The sequence below is a fragment of the Gekko japonicus genome, unplaced genomic scaffold (genome assembly GCF_001447785.1).
Source record: "Gekko japonicus isolate JY-2015 unplaced genomic scaffold, Gekko_japonicus_V1.1 scaffold318, whole genome shotgun sequence".
Classification (NCBI taxonomy): domain Eukaryota; kingdom Metazoa; phylum Chordata; class Lepidosauria; order Squamata; family Gekkonidae; genus Gekko; species Gekko japonicus.
The window spans coordinates 568,694-587,400 of record NW_015167541.1 but is presented as its reverse complement, the minus strand read 5'-3'; the positions used below and the strand labels follow the sequence as shown (position 1 = coordinate 587,400).

The 18,707-nt window shown below is 50.9% G+C and overlaps 1 protein-coding gene across 1 annotated transcript; it reads left to right on the top strand.

Moving 5' to 3' along the window:
* Window positions 1-9,308: 9,308 nt before the first annotated feature.
* On the top strand, window positions 9,309-17,354 carry LOC107112453 (uncharacterized protein K02A2.6-like). Its single transcript, XM_015413586.1, has 4 exons — window positions 9,309-9,394; window positions 11,754-11,946; window positions 15,583-16,286; window positions 17,351-17,354. Exons 1-4 carry the CDS (start codon window positions 9,309-9,311, stop codon window positions 17,352-17,354), a joined length of 987 nt encoding a protein of 328 aa, XP_015269072.1.
* Window positions 17,355-18,707: the final 1,353 nt, after the last annotated feature.

Below are 18,707 nucleotides of genomic sequence, written 5' to 3'. Positions count from 1 at the left end.
ACAATCTTGTTTTAGTTAATTTTTGACCTTTTCTTTTCTTGACCTAATTTTTTCTTCTGGTATTCCCTTCTATTCTTCCTTCTGAAAATGTTTGAAACCTGTTTCCCACTTCCCATCATTTGCCAAAAGTTAGTAGCATTGAAAAGTAACTTGTTCTTCTACCTGTCAGTCATAGATCCAAATATTTCCATCCTTTCTGGGGTTTCCAGCTTACCTCCTTCCTGGGTGACCCTTCCTGCCTGACTGCTTTTAACCACCCCTCCACCTCCATTTACAAAAACAGAAAAGGAGGCCAGAATCAAGATCACAGTCCCTCACCCCTGGTAACAGTTTTCCCATGAGGCACTTGTTGCTTTGTTTTAGCCAGAGCAACAATTGGCTTCTTTGGCGCTGACATTAAAAACAAAACAAAACAAAAAGCTGTATGTGGTTTGCAGCAGCAGGTATCAAGTGTATTAATCAAAAAGACAAGAAATCCACAAAAGCAAAGGCAGTCCTTTTAAAAAAAACCCTGTCCCCAGGTCCTGCCCTCGAGGGCTTGCCTCAGGGAAACGGCTGCTTGTACAAGACAAAGGTTCTTTCTGGGTGGCTGGGAATGTCCAGGCCGGGAGCCCGTTGTCTGGGGCAGGACGGTGGCCAGGCGGGTGAGACCCTCCTTCAGTCACAGGCCTGGAGGGGGAGAATCCTCTGGCTGCCTGGGAGCCTCCCTCTCCTCTCCTCTCCTCTCCTCTCTCCTCCCTCCTCCCAATTCTGAAGACGTCTCACTTCATCTGTCACCCATTCTGTTCGCCTGCCCAGCTGTCAAAACAGGGGGTGTCTCTTTCATTCCGGCTCACAAAGTACCAAGGGGGAAAGGGGGCTTTAATGCCTGTGTTTGGACACAAGCAATTATCCCTAATTATTGTTTTTCTTTTGAGCTGGCCAGTCCTGCTGGAGAGCCCGCAGATGAACATGCCCTAATCCTCCCCAGTCGGTTGATCTCAGTGTGTTTTGTGGGACAAGCCGGCCGAGGGGGGAGGCCTGATGGCTTTCATCTCAATGTGAGTTTAGGGGCTGATTCAAATGCTTTGCGATGGGAGAATTAACCCCAGAGCCCAGACTTTCAATGGCCTCTGATAAGAGATTATACGGGTTGATGGCAAACTTTTCTTGGCAAAATGTTTTCAAAGGCATTGGAGCTGTTAAATCAAAGCGCCATTGAATCAGGACAGGCCCTCTTGCTCTGACCCTTTCTTTTCTCTCATTCACTGGTGGGTATAATTGCCGTTGGGGTGGCAAGACACACCTTTTCCTTTGGCCCCTTCCAGTGATGGTCACCCACCCAACTCACTTCTGGGAACAATGGAGGAACCATGGCCCAAAAGCTGGAGGTGGGGACTTCTGGTGAATTACTCGTTTCATTACATGGACTAAGAAGGTCTCGCCCCTTTATCTATTTCTGTGTATCCCGCTTTTTCATCATGAGGATCCAAAGCAGCTTACATCATTCTCCCCTTCTTCATTTTATCCTCACAACAATCCTGTGAGGTAACTAAGGCTGAGAGCGAGTGAGTGGACCAAGGTCATCCAGTGAGCCTCCATGGCACAGCAGGAGTTAAGCCGAGGTCTCCCAGGTCCTGAGTAGCCCCACTCTGACTACCACACCGGCTCTCACCTGTACCTACCTGCAACTCTTCCATTTCCTAATTCCACTTCCTTCCTGGTAGGCTGAAGTGATAAGGGGGGGGATCCTTCCTGTTAACATTTTGCACTGTAGAAGCTGTTGCATCCTGCTTAGAAAAGTCAAGTCTGGGCACATACAATTCCACTTCTTCTGGCTGACTGTATTTGCTAGCAGGCTTTACCAAGACAGGCAACTGTTGGCATCCACTAGGCCTACCACACAGCCCTTCATGAGTGGATGGGGAAGCAGAAACTGCCCTCAAGCAAGCCAAGATGAGCAGCCCCTCTAGGGCCACAAGCCCCACAGTTCACTCACTTCAGCAGCACCAGCTGTGGGCAGTGGCTCCCCCCCCTTGCCTCCTCTCATCAACACAAGGGGGCACAGTCAAAGGAAGCCACACGACAGCTGACACTGAACTCTGTTACCACTGAGGATTCCAGGCCACATCACCCCCATTGCTGTGGCTTTGCTCTGCTTTCTCCTGGCCACCAGCAGCCCAGCAGGAAATTTCCCTCTAAGTTCAGTGTCAAGTCTGCCCCACCCTGTTCTTTCTTGTTAGGGATTCTGAGATTCGAGATCGATGGTCATTTTGCAAACACAAGAGTCACATTAGTAAACAGAAATTATCTTTACTACAAAACAAATCATGGGTAGGGTACTTTGGATAAAAAGAAATAAAACACAAGATTACATGCTTACAGTTACTTTCAGCTCTACTTGCTAACGGCTACATCTTTCTATCTACCCAGTGGCTTCAAGAGAGCGCTTCCTGTGTGCTTCATACAAAGGTCCATAAACCTTGTGAATACATTAAATGCTAGATCAAAGCATTTCCACAAACAAGTTGTTAGTTGACCAATACAAAGGCTAGATGTTTCTTCATTAGACTAAACACCTCCCTCAAACTTTCCCGCCGTAGAATACATTATGTAACACAACATCCTGTTTCCTGACAAACAACACTTAACTCTGTAATGACTGAAGTGTAGCAACTTGAAACTCCAACATTTCTTCATATAAGGCAGCTGGGTGATCTGAGGCCATGCCCGCTCCCGATGGCAAAGTGGAAGGGACGCGGCTCAGTGGCAGAGCTGGCCCTGGATTTCGCTGACACTCATATCTGGAGATAGATCAAGGTAGCCGTGTTAGTCTGTCTGTAGCAGAAGAAAAGAGAAAGAGTACAGCAGTACCTTAAAGACTAACAAAACTTGTGGCAGGGTATGAGCTTTCGTAACTCACTGCTCACTTCTTCAAATACAGCTAGGATGGGAGTCCATCTGTCGTATATATTGGAAAGTGGGGTGGTTTCAGATGCCAAATGACATTAGCAGGCAAATGACAATAGCAGGTATGATTGGATTACATGTGATATGCAGAGAGGTAGTAAACGTGGAGAAATCAGCATTGGTAATGAGACAGGAGACCTAGGTCTCGATTCAGTCCAGGTGGATGCATTGTCTTGAGCTTTGTTATCAGTTGCAATTCAGGACCCTCTCTTTCTAATCTCCCTTTGAAATTCCTTTGTAAGAGAACTGCTACTTTTAGGTCAGCAACTGAATGTCCTGGAAGGTTAAAGTGTTCCCCCACTGGTTTTTAAATGTTGTGGCGTGGTTCCTAATGTTAGACTTATGTCCATTAATTCTTTGTTGAAGGAACTGGCCAGTTTGTCCAGCGTAAAGTGTTGAATGGCATTGCTGACACATGATGGTATAAATCACATTAGAGGATGCGCAGGATTATCAACCTGAGGTGGTATGGCTGATGTTGCTGGGCCCGCTGATGGTGTTGCTAGGATCTATATGAGAGCAAAGTTGGCATCTTGGTTTGTTGCAGGCCTTGGTACCAGAGTCCATGTGATTGTTAAGTAGCTTATGATTGTGGGTGAGAAGTTGTTTTAGGTTAGCAGGCTGTCTGTAAGGAAGAAAAGGTTGTCCCCCCTCCCAGTACCTGTGTGAGGGAAGTGTCACTATCCAGCACGGGATGTAGGTCATTAATAATGTGTTGAACTGGCTTGAGTTGTGAGCTGTAGGTGACCACCAGTGGTGTTCTATTGCCATTTTCCTTGGCCTTGTCTTATAGCAAGCTGTCAAGGAAGGCTTGAGTTACCTGTACCTATGTGTTTTACAGTCACTTTCCTTGGCCTGTACATATTCTGTGTTTGTGACACACACTGTGGCCAGGACTGCACTAGTTCTGAGGAGAAGAAGGTGTCTGGTTAGATCAAGTTAGATCACGTTAGCTCTCATTAAAAGTGCAGCATTTGTGGAGGGTCTGGATCATTTTATGAGCTTGTCTGTTGGAGAGTGCTTACCAATGATTGGATTCCAGCTTGCCCATTCCTAGATCAACTGGGATAGCACATGGCATATGTCACCACTGAGGCATCAGAACTGTTTAATGTATTTACCTGCAGTATACTGTGCCATCAGCACCATGCTAGCTTGTCTGTTGGAGAGTGCTTACCAAGGATTGGATTCCAGCTTGCCCATTCCTAGATCAACTGGGATGGCACATGGCATATGTCACCACTGAGGCATCATCAGAACTGTTTAATGTATTTACCTGCTGTATACTGTGCCATCAGCACCATGCTGTGGGTAACTTGATTTGAGAATGGCAGAGCATCTAGGTGTGGGGCCTCGCAGGTTAGGCACAAGGCCAGGATCAGAGTCAGGTAAGGGAAGCAATTCGGGAGGTGTTTCTCAGGTCAGGAAAAATCTGAAGCAGTGTCCTACCTGAGCAGTTGATTGAGAGGTGAAGCATTACAGGAGCTAGGTGCTTGCAGGAGTTGGACAGAGACCAGGAGCAGTTGAGAAGAATCTCTGGCAGAGCTGCCAGGGTCCATTCAGAAGTCTCAGTGAGATTGGCTCTGTTGGCTAAGCTAAAGACCAAAGACCGGACTCCTGGTCTATATACCCGGCTTAGCCAATTTGGAGATCCACTGAACAAGCTGATCTTAGGAATCCCTCGACTCGAGCTCTCTCATCTCACTTGTTCAAAGGCTAACTAATTTTAGCCAAGCTCTAAAGAGTTCCCTGTTCTGTAATGAGAGTAGCGCAACCTGAATTAGTTCTAATTTAAGCATCTGGATTAATTTATGTCTGCGAACTTAAAACCAGCCGATTGCTTGTAAGTGCTAACGAGATCAATGGGACCTAGACGTTTTTCAGAACTGAAGCTGATGCTTCTCCAGTTTCTCTCACTGTGGGCACGTGGTCTGCAGCTGATGAGTTACTGATGTTCACATTTATCTCCCTTAGACCACTTCTTCTGCTTCCCAGGTCTTCCTGTGACTCTAAAGACAAAAATTCAAACTCACATACACTTCTCAGCCAAAATAGCATCAGAAGTAGGAGCATTGCAGAGGAAACCCCTACTGCTACTGATATCTAATACACTAGTATATATCATATAGCAGTGACACAGCAGATATGCATGAATATTGCATGCATTGCAAACTATTTGCCCTGTCAGTGGCTGTCTTTCAGCTGAGAATCTACCCAAACAGAACAGTGAATACCTTCTAGAAATGCCACAGGTCTTTTCTTATTCAGGATAGCTTGAAATAGCTGGAACGCTTGGGCTTCTGGGGTGGGTTTTCGCCTGGGACCAATGAAGAGGACTTGGGATTTTTATTACTTGTTATAAAGTACTGTTACCCTCCGATATGGCTTGTGCGAAAAAGTACATCAAAAAGTGCTGGATGTTTTGTGACCTAGAAAAGAAGGCACATTACCATTCCCCACATTGTTTTGTCAGGGGATTTTTTTAAAAAATGACACAAGCTCCTTATTACCTGCATATCAGATATGTGTGATGCTATACAGTCTGATGCTTTCCATGTTCAGTTAAAGATAAGATCCACTAAATTAAGTAGGTCTTCTTTACAAGTAAGTGTACATAGGATTACTGCTGAGACTCTAGAAGTTCCATGACTGGATCCCGGGCACTTCATTTCCATTCGAAGGTAACTGTCACTGAAAGCCACGGTTCAGGCTGAGCCTGCAGTGCAAGGGCTGGAGTTTAACTCTTTCCTAATCTTAAATTCTAAGAGCTGCTGTTTGCCCCATTGAAAGAAACATACAGGAACATTCCAGCCAAACGCAAACCTAGACATATTTGGAAGAAAAGATCATTGAATTTAGCAGCATTTACTAAGTTGAGTTCCATTGGGATAGTGGTCTTCCTCTTTTATCCTTGTACAAAACCAGATTTAGACTTTCTTCCTTCTCCACATTGCTCCTGAGTGTCCATCAAAAGCTATCTATTTCCTAAATCACCTGAATTCCATAAACTGCACAAGCTTGGCTCCTATCATCATAGCTGATTTACAGCATTGTTTGAATATGCACGTATGTATCTATATCAGAGAGGTAGTCTGCTGCAGCCAGACTAACAAAGAGTTTCATGGTACCTTAAAGACTGATTTATTGTGGCAAAAGCTTTCATGAGACTCTGATCAATGCATTTGACAACAGGGGCTCTGGCTCAGGCAAACTTATGCCAAATAAATGTGTTAAGTGTTCCATGTATGACAACATTGTTATATCTGTACTTCAAAACTTTCAAAGTTTTACAAAAAGGTAAGAATTTCATACTTAGCAATTTCATTCCTAATTTATCCCAGATAAAACTCTCACTGACTGCCATCAGAGTTTTTTTCTGAGTGAAAACAGAGTAAAAGTAGGGGAAATCTTTATATGTCAATTTCTTTGGGGAACACTGCAACTGTTTGGAAGAAAATCAAAAAATTATTATAAAATGGCACAGAGCAATAACCCAAATGAGAGCTAAACACATTATGATGCTCGAATGGCATTTGCAAATGCAAGGAGCACAATCCCCAGAGTTCACTTTGGAGTGCTTAAAGGTTTGTGTTACTCTGTGAGTCTTCTGACACTTTATGTGAGTTGCACCCCCAAAATCGGCATTACAAACAACTTTTGAAAGTCCTGAGAGGTTCCAGAAGCCACTTCCAAAAGAATCTGTGGGGTGGGGGCGGGGGCGGAAGTTAGTTGTGCGGTTCTGGCTATAACATTTACATAGTTAAATTTATATCCTGGCTTTAAATCTACTGCAGATGATAAAAGAAAAAAATGTTGTCATTAAGTGGTATGAAGGATGACTATTTTGTATATTATACTACACAGATAGAATTAATTATACTGTGCGTGCGCGTGCACACACACACACACACACAAAAACAGGCTTCCAATTTCATTTATCTGTATCATTGCATTGGTACTAGAATGACTCCCCCCACCCCCAGTTCTCTCATGTTGCTGAAGTACATTGAGGCTGAATTGCTAATATAGGTTGCAAATACAGATAATACAGAATAGTAACTGCATAAAACACTTCCCAGTTGGGGTGGACATCCCTTCACGTATATGCTTGGTTTATGTGTAAACATGAACGGGGGAATCCTAGTCTGCCTGAGTGACTATGAGTGCAGAAACAGTGTGCTCCAACTCTGGCTTGATTAGCATGAAGTTCAGGAATGGTTATGTATGTGGCACTAACGAAGAAGAAGAGTTGGTTTCCAAACCCCACTTTTCTTTACCCTAAGGAGTCTCAAAGCAGCTTACAGTCACCATCCCTTCCTCCCCCCACAATAGGCACCTTGAGGAAGGTGGGGGGGGGCGGAGAGAATTCTGAGGCAACTGTGACTGGCCCAAGGTCACCCAGCTTGGGCTTCCTGTGGAAGAGTGGGGAATCAAACCCAGCTCTCCAGATTAGAGTCCGCTGCTCTTATACTACGTTGGCACTTTTAAAGTGCTTTTTAAAAATGAAATACTATAATTAAGAACTAACTTGTTGGTTCAGGTCAGAGAGCCATTAGTCCAATGTCTTGTTTCCAATGAAGCTGCTTCTCTTCCAGATTAGTGGCAGATCTGGAATAGTGACTTCTCTGTCTGCAGATAGCAACAGCTAGTTGCCTCTAGTCTGTGACATTCCCATTGGATCCAGCTTTGCCAGGCTACTTACTGGAACCCACTCACCAACAACGCTGTCCCTTCCTAAGTTATATCATCCAGCTCCACTCTTGGACAGGAGGCTAAATCTCTCTATCACATTCCCCTTTAATTGGAAAGGAGTTCCAAATGTAACAGGAATTGTGGTCAAACTTTAATCCTCCCCCCCCCCCATAACTATCTTTACTTATATTCTCTTCTACAAATCTAACCTTTCAGATGTAGAACTGAAGCAGATGCTGCTCTAGAGGGATGTGATGGAGGTGGTGTTGATCCCCACTGGAGGAGTCCCTTTGTTGTCCAACCCTGGATTAATGATGACACTGACTGATTGACCTTCAGAAAGAGTTTCTGCAACAGCCTAGCCCGGCCTAGACAGTTCCTTGCAGTGCCACATCTGGCATCTAAACTTCCTGTTGAGGGGAAGGGATTGCATTTCAACAGAGATGTGTCAAGCCTGGCTTTTCTAATAATAATATAAAGCTGTCCCTCATCCCAACCATATGACCCTTCTCTACTCGTAGATGGGAAGTTAAATCCTTTTACAACCACCATCTAGTAGGACCAACAAAGTGTGACTTTGCAATAAGGATCTGGGAGAAGGGAGAAGCCCATTTTGCCCTTCATGTAAACGGAGGGTCATGTTTGCATCACAGAGCACAGTATCTGAAGACCTGTGAACTATGGGAAGAGGGCAACTCTGTGTGTGTGTGTATGTTGCGCTCTGCCATGGCTACTTTATTCAAGCACAGGAGCAAGTGTGTAGTGGAGCTCTGCTGTTTCCACAGCAACAGAACCAACTCAACCAGATGACACAATCAGGAGATGTCAGAGGCATGAGCTGAATCCCAGTATCTGGAGACAACATTTTGCACAAATGTGTTTTGCATTTGAGGTTACCATCAAGTCTGTGGGGTAGGTGGGCTTCCTGCTTCACAGGCTGCCAGATTTGCATTTGGGTGGCCTAAGGAGAATATGTTTGTGGAGTGGTGGAATTTGGGATAGAACAACTGCACTGTAAACTCCCTGAAGGGACCAGAGAACCTGCAGCTGGAAAATGTAAATGTTTGCCGTGACGCTATAGATTAGACTATAGACTGGGTAGTGGTGAGAGAGGTCGTGGTCACAAGGTCATTTTGATTGGGTTTCATAACTGTTCCCTATCACATTTAAAAGGGCTGATCAGACAGCCAATTCTGTCTCCCGTATTGAAGCGGACTCACCCCCGCAATCCTCCTGGTTTTCTAGCGCCTTTTCTGACACCGGAAAATTGAGTACTTTCCTACTACTTGCGCTGTGAATCCCCAATTTCTCCTATCTGGAAGGCCATCTCTCACTATGAATGTGATTAGATCATCTGTATGTCCTTCTTGTGGTAGGTTTTTTTTCTGGCTTTCACCGTTGTGCACATGACCAATCCTGCGCTGAATATATTAAATGTATGAACACTCAAGCACACATAGACCAGCGCTTGACTGCATGTCGGTAGTTCATTTTGTTTACTGTTCAGGGAAAAAATGCTGCATCCAAGTGGGAGCCATGATTTGCAAATGCACATACGCACATATGTGTGCATGTGCACATGTGCATACGATTTTTAAAAAATCTTGTGCCGCACCACCACTTGGGCAGCGCAGCTGTCTGGGTGGTGCCTGGAGCCTTGTTGCACAATGCAAGCCTTTGGGCAAGGGATGTGTGATCATCCGAACCCGCTAAAAATTATCCCCGATCACATCTACAGCGAGAACAAATCGTGGTAAGCTTGCTGTGTGACCACACCCTTGGTTTAGCCTCCCCTTACTGTCCTTTAGTTCAAATCAAATAGATCCATATAAACAAACAAATGTATCTATCAGTTTCCCTATCTAATGCAAAGAGTGCCAAATGGTTTAACCGAAGAAAAATAATGGCATGAATTTACTGACTCCACTTTCCTTCCACCATCATTTCCACCTTTTCCATCTGGTGGATTACTAGTTAAAGTGTCGGACCAGGGTCTGGGAAACTCCGGTTCGAATCCCTGCGCTGCCATGGAAGCTTACAGAGTGATCTTCGGCCAGTCACACACTCTCAGCCACCTAACTTACTTCATAGGGTTGTTGTGAGGATAAAATGGAGGGGAGGAGAACGATGTAAGCCGCTTTGGATCCCCACTGGGAAGAAAGGCAGGAGACAAATAATCTCAATGAACAGCAATGGCTATAATGGCATTTCCCTCAAGTGTTCCATAAACTTCATATAGGTCACTTCTGCAATCCCTGTAAAATAGGTCAGCACCATCGTCCTCAAGGTGCGGAGGGCAGAGAGGCCGGGAACTGTGGCTTGTCTCTGGCCACTGAGTTTGTTCATGGTCAAGGTGAGGTCTGAATTCGAGATGTTCCAGCGAATGGCACAGACATTACACTGCACTAGGGATAAAAACTGGGGGACAAAACGGCATTCACTTTTTATGATCATGTGTGACCCATTAGTTCGCCCAGCCCAGTGAAGTTTAGCTCCAGATTCCATCTTTCCCCCATACCTGCTATGTGAGATTGTTTTAACTGGCAGGATTAAAATCTGGGAATTTTTACATACAAAAACTCACCCTTTACGACTGAGCAAATGAATTGTTTTTGTCCGCAGTCAGGTTGGCAATCCAAAGTCTGGGAACTTTATTTGTCACTGTCTGTTCGTTTATAAAAACACAAATAAACAAGACCATGTTCTGCCATGAACTCTTCTATCCACAGTGAAGAAACTCAGCTATGAAGAGAGCTGCCACTCTTGGCTGAAAAGTCATTTACACATCAACTTTCTAATCAAAAGGATGGTTATAGTTATACTGTAGCTTTATTTTAGTCTATTATTGATTGGATTAGAAAGTGTCTTCAAAAGGAACTCTCATCCCACTCAATGGAGCTTTCCCATCTGGAATGTATTGAATCACCCACTGGGGCAAACATCAATAATTAAAGTCTCTACTTTTTTATGGTCAGCATCACAGATGTTCACAATATCTGTCCAGATCAGTACCGCAAAGTTATTTCCTGCCCTTTAATATTTGTGTTCAATATAAAATACATGCATGTTTTATAATCTATAATGAAATACAAAGAATCAGTTATGATGCATGTTTTATTAAGTGGCCTTGTTGGTGAAGCTACAAAAACCTACTGAGCTACAAAATCCAACTTCACACAGCTCTTGGGGGGGGGGGGGAGAGAAAAGCAGATGGATTGCTTTTGCCAGAAGAACAACCATATTTAACTTAGAAACTCTTTTGAAATTTGTATTTTAATTGCAACAATGAAAACTATTTTACTACATTTCACTGCTTGTGTGAGATTAGCACAGTAATAATTTCCAGAACAGGAACATCTACTGGGGTACTGAAGTCCCTGTTGCTGACTGTCTGGTGGCTTCTCATTTTCCCCCCATCAAATTCTTCCTGAAAAACTATGCTGCCATTGGTTGGATCCTACAATTCTATTCCACTAATACCTCTGTTGTATACTGGGTTTGTTGCATGAAGAGTCAGCGATTCAGCATAGTGAACAACTCAGTTTATTGCACATGAACAACAACAACTGGCCTGAAAAGTCCTATATTTATGTGTCCCCCCAGACAATACCTTGTCCACACCCCCTTTCTTACTGGTGGGTATGAATGTCCCACCAGTGATCCTATTGGTGTTCCTAGGATCCTTGGTCCCTTTGTCGTTCCGGACCAAGCTCAGACTAAGGCACTGGCTCCCTAGTGGCACTCAGCAGACACAACATCCCTCCCCCCATAGTTCAAAGTGTGCCTACTACACATAGTCCTTCAAGTAGGCCGGGGGGCGGTGTTCCCGGGTAGAACGCCTGGGTAACAGTACTGGAGTTTCCGGAGCTTCTATGGGTGGACTGTCCCTTTGGCACTGATAAGGCAGGGAATTCCCCTCAACCTCAGGAACAGAGGGCGGCGATGCTTCCCTAGACTCTGGGAACGGAGGTGGAGAGGGCTCACCGGCTCTCACTTCAGGGAGGTCGACGTCCAGTTCCTCTGGAAGCTGCCATTTGGGGACCCCTGAGAGTTCTGTCTCCGGGGATGCAGGGAGCCTGGCACCTTCGCAGCTGGTCCACGTGCTTTCGCAGGACCTCTGTGGAGACCTCGTACGAGACCGGCCCTATTGGACGAATGACCCAGCCTGCCAGCCAAGGGGTTCCCTTTCCAAAGTTCCTTATGAACATGGGGTCTTCCAGAAAGAACCCCCTGGGAGCTTCCACTTGTTCGGAGAGCCTCTGTGACTCAGGGGCTCTATCCGGGTACAGCCTGTCCAGTAGCACGGTTGGCCACTGGCCCATCAGTAACTCGGCCGGGCTGCTGCCGCTGACTGGGTTAAGGGTGGTATGTTGTGACATGCAGGAATCGGGCCAGGCGGGACTCCCAGTCACCTTCCGTGATTCAGCTGAGGGCTTCTTTTGCAGTCCTCACCATGCGCTCCACCTGCCCATTGGTGGCTGGGTAGAAAGGTGCAGACCTCACATACCGGATGAGATTTCCCCAGAGGAACGCCTGGAACTCATCTGACATGAAGGCTGTAATGTATTCAGCCTGACATGCCCGGACTTGCCCGGGCTGGCCAGGCACAACTCTTCAATAGCTTCATGTCCAAAGACAATGGGTCTGTAGGATCCTAGCCGGCCCAATCAAAGGGCCAGCTTCTCAGCCGGGAGACCAATGGTCGCCCGGTTACTGTAAATAGCCTATCGGGAGTAGGGGGTGTGTTTAGGTGTACTTGGTGGCGGGTTTTCTGAACATATATAACCAGCCTGCGAGCTGGTCCCTTCGTCTTTGTCCTGAACTAAATAAAGGTATGCTTAGCTGAAATCACTCTCCGTCTGCATACTTTTCACTGGCGACGAGGATGGGATCCACGACCCCATGAACAAAGACCCGGACGCCAACACGAGCACCGCACCGAGCCCCGACGCCGAGACCTCCGGGAACCGCGCCGCTTCGCTTCCCAGCTCTCCGGCAACCGCTCATCGCGCAGCTCCCGGCTCCGCTTCGCTCCCTGCTGACCCCGAGAGCAGCAGCGGCCTCCACAACGCTCCCGACGCCATCGCCGTTCCAGAGGCCACCCCACCACGTGGCTGCAACACAATGGCGACCGCGACCGCAACTGAAAGCCTGCCCGCTTTCGATCTCTCCCAGCCCTCGCTGTGGGACACCTGGCTGGACACGCTGGAGAGCCGCTTCACCATCCACAAGGTGGTGGATGACGCGATGAAGAAGGCTTACCTGCTGAGCCACTGCGGAATCCAGACCCATCGGCTCCTCAAGGACTTAATCTCGCCCAAACTAACGAAGGACGAGTCATACAGCTCCTTAGTCCAGGCCCTGACCGACCATCTGGCTCCCAAACCCACGAAGTACGTGGAGCGGTTGGACTTCTTCGCAAGAGTTCAGGGCCCCAGCGAAACCACCTCCGATTTTCTGGCGGCGCTGCGGAGCCTGGCGACCCGGTGCTCCTTCCCCAGCCTCGACGATACCCTCCTGAACCAGTTCCTCGTCGGACTCCGGGAGCCGAAGCTGCAGAGGAAACTGGTGAGCCAGAACGATCTGAGCCTGGACAAGGCCATCCGGGAGGCCTCAGCATACGAACAAGCGCGACAAGACCGCCGCGCCAAGGCGGTCCACCGTACCCAAGTGAGCAGCGGCTCCGACGTCTCGGACCAAGAGGAAGTCCTGCAACTCCGACAGCGGACTCAGCAGCGACCAAAACACGCATCCTCCAGGACCAACAAGGCCCCGTCTCCAAGCCAGTGCGCCAGCTGCGGGGAGGGCCACGAACGCCGGTCGTGCCGTTTCCGGAATGCGGTCTGCCGCTCCTGCAACAAGGCCGGACACATCGCCAAGGTCTGCCGGTCCCAGGGACAACGACCGAGATCGGCCACCCACCAGACCACCGCGGAACTGCCCCTGGAGCTCCACACCGTGTCGTCCCACTTCCCACAGCACCAGGTCTGTAACCTGCCCCCCGACGGCCCAAATAAAATGCATGTGACGGTCCTCATAGAGGGAGCCCCCTGCACCATGGAGATCGACACCGGGTCGACCTACTCCATAATATCCGCGGACACGCTCCGTTCACTGTGTCCTCAGGGGGGGCCACCACTACAGAAGTCACGGGGTTTCCGGTTACGGGACTTTAACAAAAACCCCGTGGCGGTGGTGGGCTGGGGCAAGTTCCGGGTCCAGTTTCAGGGCTTCAAGGGCCAACTGGACCTACTGGTTGTGGACCGCCCCCTCTCCAGCTTGTTGGGACTGGCCTGGTTCAAGGCCCTGGGGCTCTCCGTTACGGGCATCAACCAGGTTGGAGCACAGGATTTCGGGGCGGTGTGTGCAGAATTCCCCCGCGTCTTCGATGGGACCCTGGGGCGGTACACGGGCCCCGCCATCTCCCTGGACCTAGACCCAGCGATACGCCCCATACGCATCAGGTCCCGGCTGCCCCCGATCTCCATGAGGCCGAAGGTGGAGGCCGAGCTTGATCGCCTGGTTGAGCAAGGCGTGCTAGAACCTGTGGCGTCGGCCCGGTGGGAAACCCCCATTGTCACACCAATCAAGCCGAACGGGGACGTCCGCATCTGCGCGGACTATAAATGTACCATAAACAAAGCCCTACAGCCCCACGCATACCCGGTGCCGGTAGTAAGCCAAGTGCTGGCGGCCCTGGCCGGGGCCCGGGTGTTCGGCAAACTGGACTTGGCCCAGGCGTACCAGCAGCTACCGGTGGACGCCGCCACGGCCGAGGCCCAGACCATTGCGACCCACAAGGGGGCCTTCAAAGTGCACCGCCTCCAGTTCGGGGTCTCAGTCGCGCCGGGGATCTTTCAATCTTTTATGGATTCCCTTCTTAAAGGCATCCCCGGAGTTCAGCCGTTTCTAGACGACGTGCTGATCGCCGCGCCAGACCCCTCGTCCTTCGCAGACCGTCTGAGGGCCGTTTTACAGCGCTTCGACGCGGCGGGCCTCAAGGTGAAACGGGAGAAGTGCCTACTGGGGGTGCCGCGGGTGGAGTTTCTGGGCTTCGCGGTGGACGCCGCCGGCCTGCACCCCTCCCAGGACAAGGTAGAGGCCATCACGCACGCCCCGGCCCCGAAGTCCAAGACGGAGCTACAGGCGTTCCTGGGCCTAGTGAACTTCTACCACTCCTTCTTGCCCCTGAAGGCGGCCGTCGCAGAGCCGCTCCACCGCCTCCTCGACAAGTCAGCACCATGGGTCTGGGGGCCTCCGCACGCCGCGGCTTTCCAAACAATAAAGGACCTCCTGGTCTCTAATGCGGTCCTCGCCCATTTTGACGAGGCCCTTCCCGTGGTGCTGGCGTGCGACGCTTCTCCCTATGGGGTCGGGGCGGTCCTGGGGCACAGACTACCGGATGGTCGCGAGGTCCCGGTGGCCTACTACTCGCGGACACTGTCGTCGGCCGAGCGCAACTACGCGCAGATCGACAAGGAGGCGTTGGCAATCGTGGCAGGGGTGAAAAAATTTCACCACTACTTGTACGGCCGTCCGTTCACGATCCTGACGGACCACAAGCCCCTGCTGGGCCTCCTCGCACCCGACCGGCAGACGCCACAGATCACCTCGCCCAGGGTGCTACGCTGGTCCATCTTCCTGGCGGGGTATGCGTACGACCTCGTCCATCGGCCCGGGAAGGCGATGGGCCACGCTGACGCTCTGAGCCGCCTGCCCCTCCCCAAGTGTGACCCGGACCCGGCCCCCGCGCTCCTGGTCGCGAGCCTGGAAGCCCTCACGGACCAGCTGGTCCATGTTTCGGAGGTGGCACGCTGTACCTCCAAGGACAAGACATTGGGGAGGGTCTTGGACTGGGTGGTGAGGGGGTGGCCCGAGGCCAAAGGAGACCAGGACATCGCCCCGTTCGCCACCCGGAAAAACGAACTCTCAACCCACAAGGGGTGCTTGCTGTGGGGAAGCCGGGTGGTCATCCCCTCGCCTTTAAGGGAACGGGTACTCACCGCCCTGCATGAGACACACCCCGGGGTGGTGCGGATGAAAGCCCTGGCCAGGAGCTACGTGTGGTGGCCGGGACTGGACGCCGACATTGAAGGGGTAGTCAAGAGGTGCCAGCCATGCCAAGCCTCGCGGCCGGAACCACCCCGAGCGCCCGAGAGGGCCTGGGAATCCTCCCACCGTCCCTGGTCCCGCCTCCATCTGGACTTTGCGGGACCCTTCCAGGGCAAGCTGTTCTTCATCCTGGTGGACGCATACAGCAAGTGGCTGGAAGTGGTCCCAGTGCCCTCCACATCCTCGCAGGCCGCAATCCGGGCCATGTGGAGGATCTTCAGCGGCCAAGGGATCCCCGACACGCTGGTCACGGACAATGGGACCGCGTTCACCTCTGCCGAGTTCCAGGCGTTCACCAGGTACTACGGGATCCGCCACGTCCGATCCGCCCCGTTTCACCCCGCTACAAATGGCCAGGCGGAGCGCATGGTGCGCACCACAAAGGACGCACTTCGCCGACTGGACTCCACCGATTGGGACTATAAACTAGCCGCTTTCCTCTTCGGACAGCACACCACGCCACACTCCACGACCGGCCGCACCCCAGCCGAACTACTGCTGGGCCGTCGCCTAGCCTCCCGACTGGATCGGTTACACCCAGATCGGGCAACCCCGGAGGCCCCGGGCACCGAGACGTACGAGCCGGCCAGAGGGTTCTTTCCAGAGGACCCGGTGTACGCCCGAAACTACGGCCGGGGGCCTCAATGGATCCCAGCCCGAGTCATACGGGTCAAGGGCCCCCGTTCATACGAGGTCTCCAGCGAGGACGGCCAGATCCTCCACCGGCACATAGATCAGCTGCGCCGTCGCACGCTACAGCTGGACCCTGAGGATCCGGACGAGGACCCAGAGCCTGCCACATCGGCCCCACTCCCGGCACCGGATCCACAGCCGCCTCTCCGTGAGGAACCCGAGGCACCTCACACCGTGGTGCCAGCCTGTCCTGCCTCCTCGGCGCCCTCGTCGGTCCCAGGCCCCTCGGCTCCCAGGGCCCCCGAGACCGAACCCATCGCTACCCCGGAGCCCCGACGCTCGACGCGCCCCAAGAAGCCACCCGCCTACTTGAAGGACTTCGTCTGTGGGTGCCTTCTGAACCAAGGGGGGAGGGGTGTAATGTATTCAGCCTGACATGCCCGGACTTGCCCGGGCTGGCCAGGCACAACTCTTCAATAGCTTCATGTCCAAAGACAATGGGTCCGTAGGATCCTAGCCGGCCCCAATCAGAGGGCCAGCTTCTCAGCCGGGAGACCAATGGTCGCCCGGTTACTGTAAATAGCCTATCGGGAGTAGGGGGTGTGTTTAGGTGTACTTGGTGGCGGGTTTTCTGAACATATATAACCAGCCTGCGAGCTGGTCCCTTCGTCTTTGTCCTGAACTAAATAAAGGTATGCTTAGCTGAAATCACTCTCCGTCTGCATACTTTTCAAAGGCTGTTCCATTGTCAGACATGATGGGTCGTGAAGATTCAGCGCAGCGCTCAGATGGCGGCCTTTGAGGCAGTTGCAGTGATGGGGGTTATCTCCAGCCATTTGGAGTAGGAGTCCACTGTGACCATGAAAAGCAGTCCACGAAAGGGCCCGGCGAAATCGATGTGGAGCTGACATCACAGCATGCGGGTGGACTCCCAAGCCTGTGTGGGCGTGCTTTGAGGGTTCAGGTGAACAGCCTGACACGCTTGACACCCCTTCACCCATGCTTCGATTTCCCCATCAATCCCCAGCCACTACAGGTAATTCTGGGCCAGGACCTTCATCCGGACAATCCCTGGGTGAGCCTCATGGAGCGCCTGGAGGACGCGTTGGCGCAGGGCACCGGGGACAACGACTCGATCCCCCCACAGTAAGCACCCCTTGTATGCCAACAGTTCCTCCTTTTGGGCAGTGAAGGCTGTGAACTCAGGGCCCGCCATGGCAGTGGGCCACCCCCAGCACACCCAACCCAGGACCTGGGAGATGACAGGATCCCTGGTCAAGTGGCGGGCAATGTCGGTGGCCTGCAGGGGCTGGTCCAGGAGGTCGTCAATGAGCAGGATGTGGTGCGATGGAGCCAGGTCTGATTCGATGGACAGCAAGGGCAGGCAGCTGAGGGCATCCGCATGTCCCATCACCTTCCTCGGGCGGTGCTGGATACGGTAGTTGTAGCCCACCAAGAAAATGGACCACCGGAAGACACACGGGGATAGGACCTGTGGTGTCTGCTTGTCTGACACGAAGAGAGGGCAATGGTCCATCGTGACGGTGAAGGGCCTTCCATACAAGAAGTCGTGGAACTTCTTCACCCCAGCGACAATTGCCAGCCCCTCATGATTGATCTGGGCATAGTTCCTCTCTGCAGCCGATAAGGTCCAGGAGTAGTAGGCCACCGGTATCTCATGTCCGTTGGGGAGTTGGTGCCTTAGCACAGCGCCCACACCATAGGGAGAAGCATTGCACATGAGAATCACCAGCAGGGATTCATCGAAGTGGGCCAACACTGAGTTCGAGATGAGCAGAACCTTGACGGCCCGGAACACAGCTGCCTGGCAGGGTCCCCAGATCCAGAGGGCTTTCTTGTTCAGCAGCTGATGCAGGGGGTCTGCGACTGTCGCCTTGTGGGGAAGGAATGCATGGTAGAAATGGAGGAGTCCAAGGGACACCTGAAGTTCCGCCTTGGACTTGGGTGGTGGGACCTCCATGATGGCCTTAATCTTGTCCCGAGCAGGATGGAGGCCGTCCGCGTCTATGGTGAATCCCAAGAAGTCCACCTGGTTGACCCCTAGAAGGCACTTTTCCTGCTTCACCTTGAGGCCGGCCTCGGGGAAACAGTGGAGGATGGTGTGGAGACGGGTCGCAAACTCCTCCCTGGTCACCGCGGCGATCATCACATCATCGAAGAATGGTGTGACACCCGGTATTCCTTTCAAAAGATAGTCCATTAAGTGTTGGAAGAGTCCTGGGGCCACGCTCACCCTGAACTGGAGCGGCTTCAGCTTGAATGCCCCACGGTGTCTGACTATCGTTTGGGCTGCGGCTGTA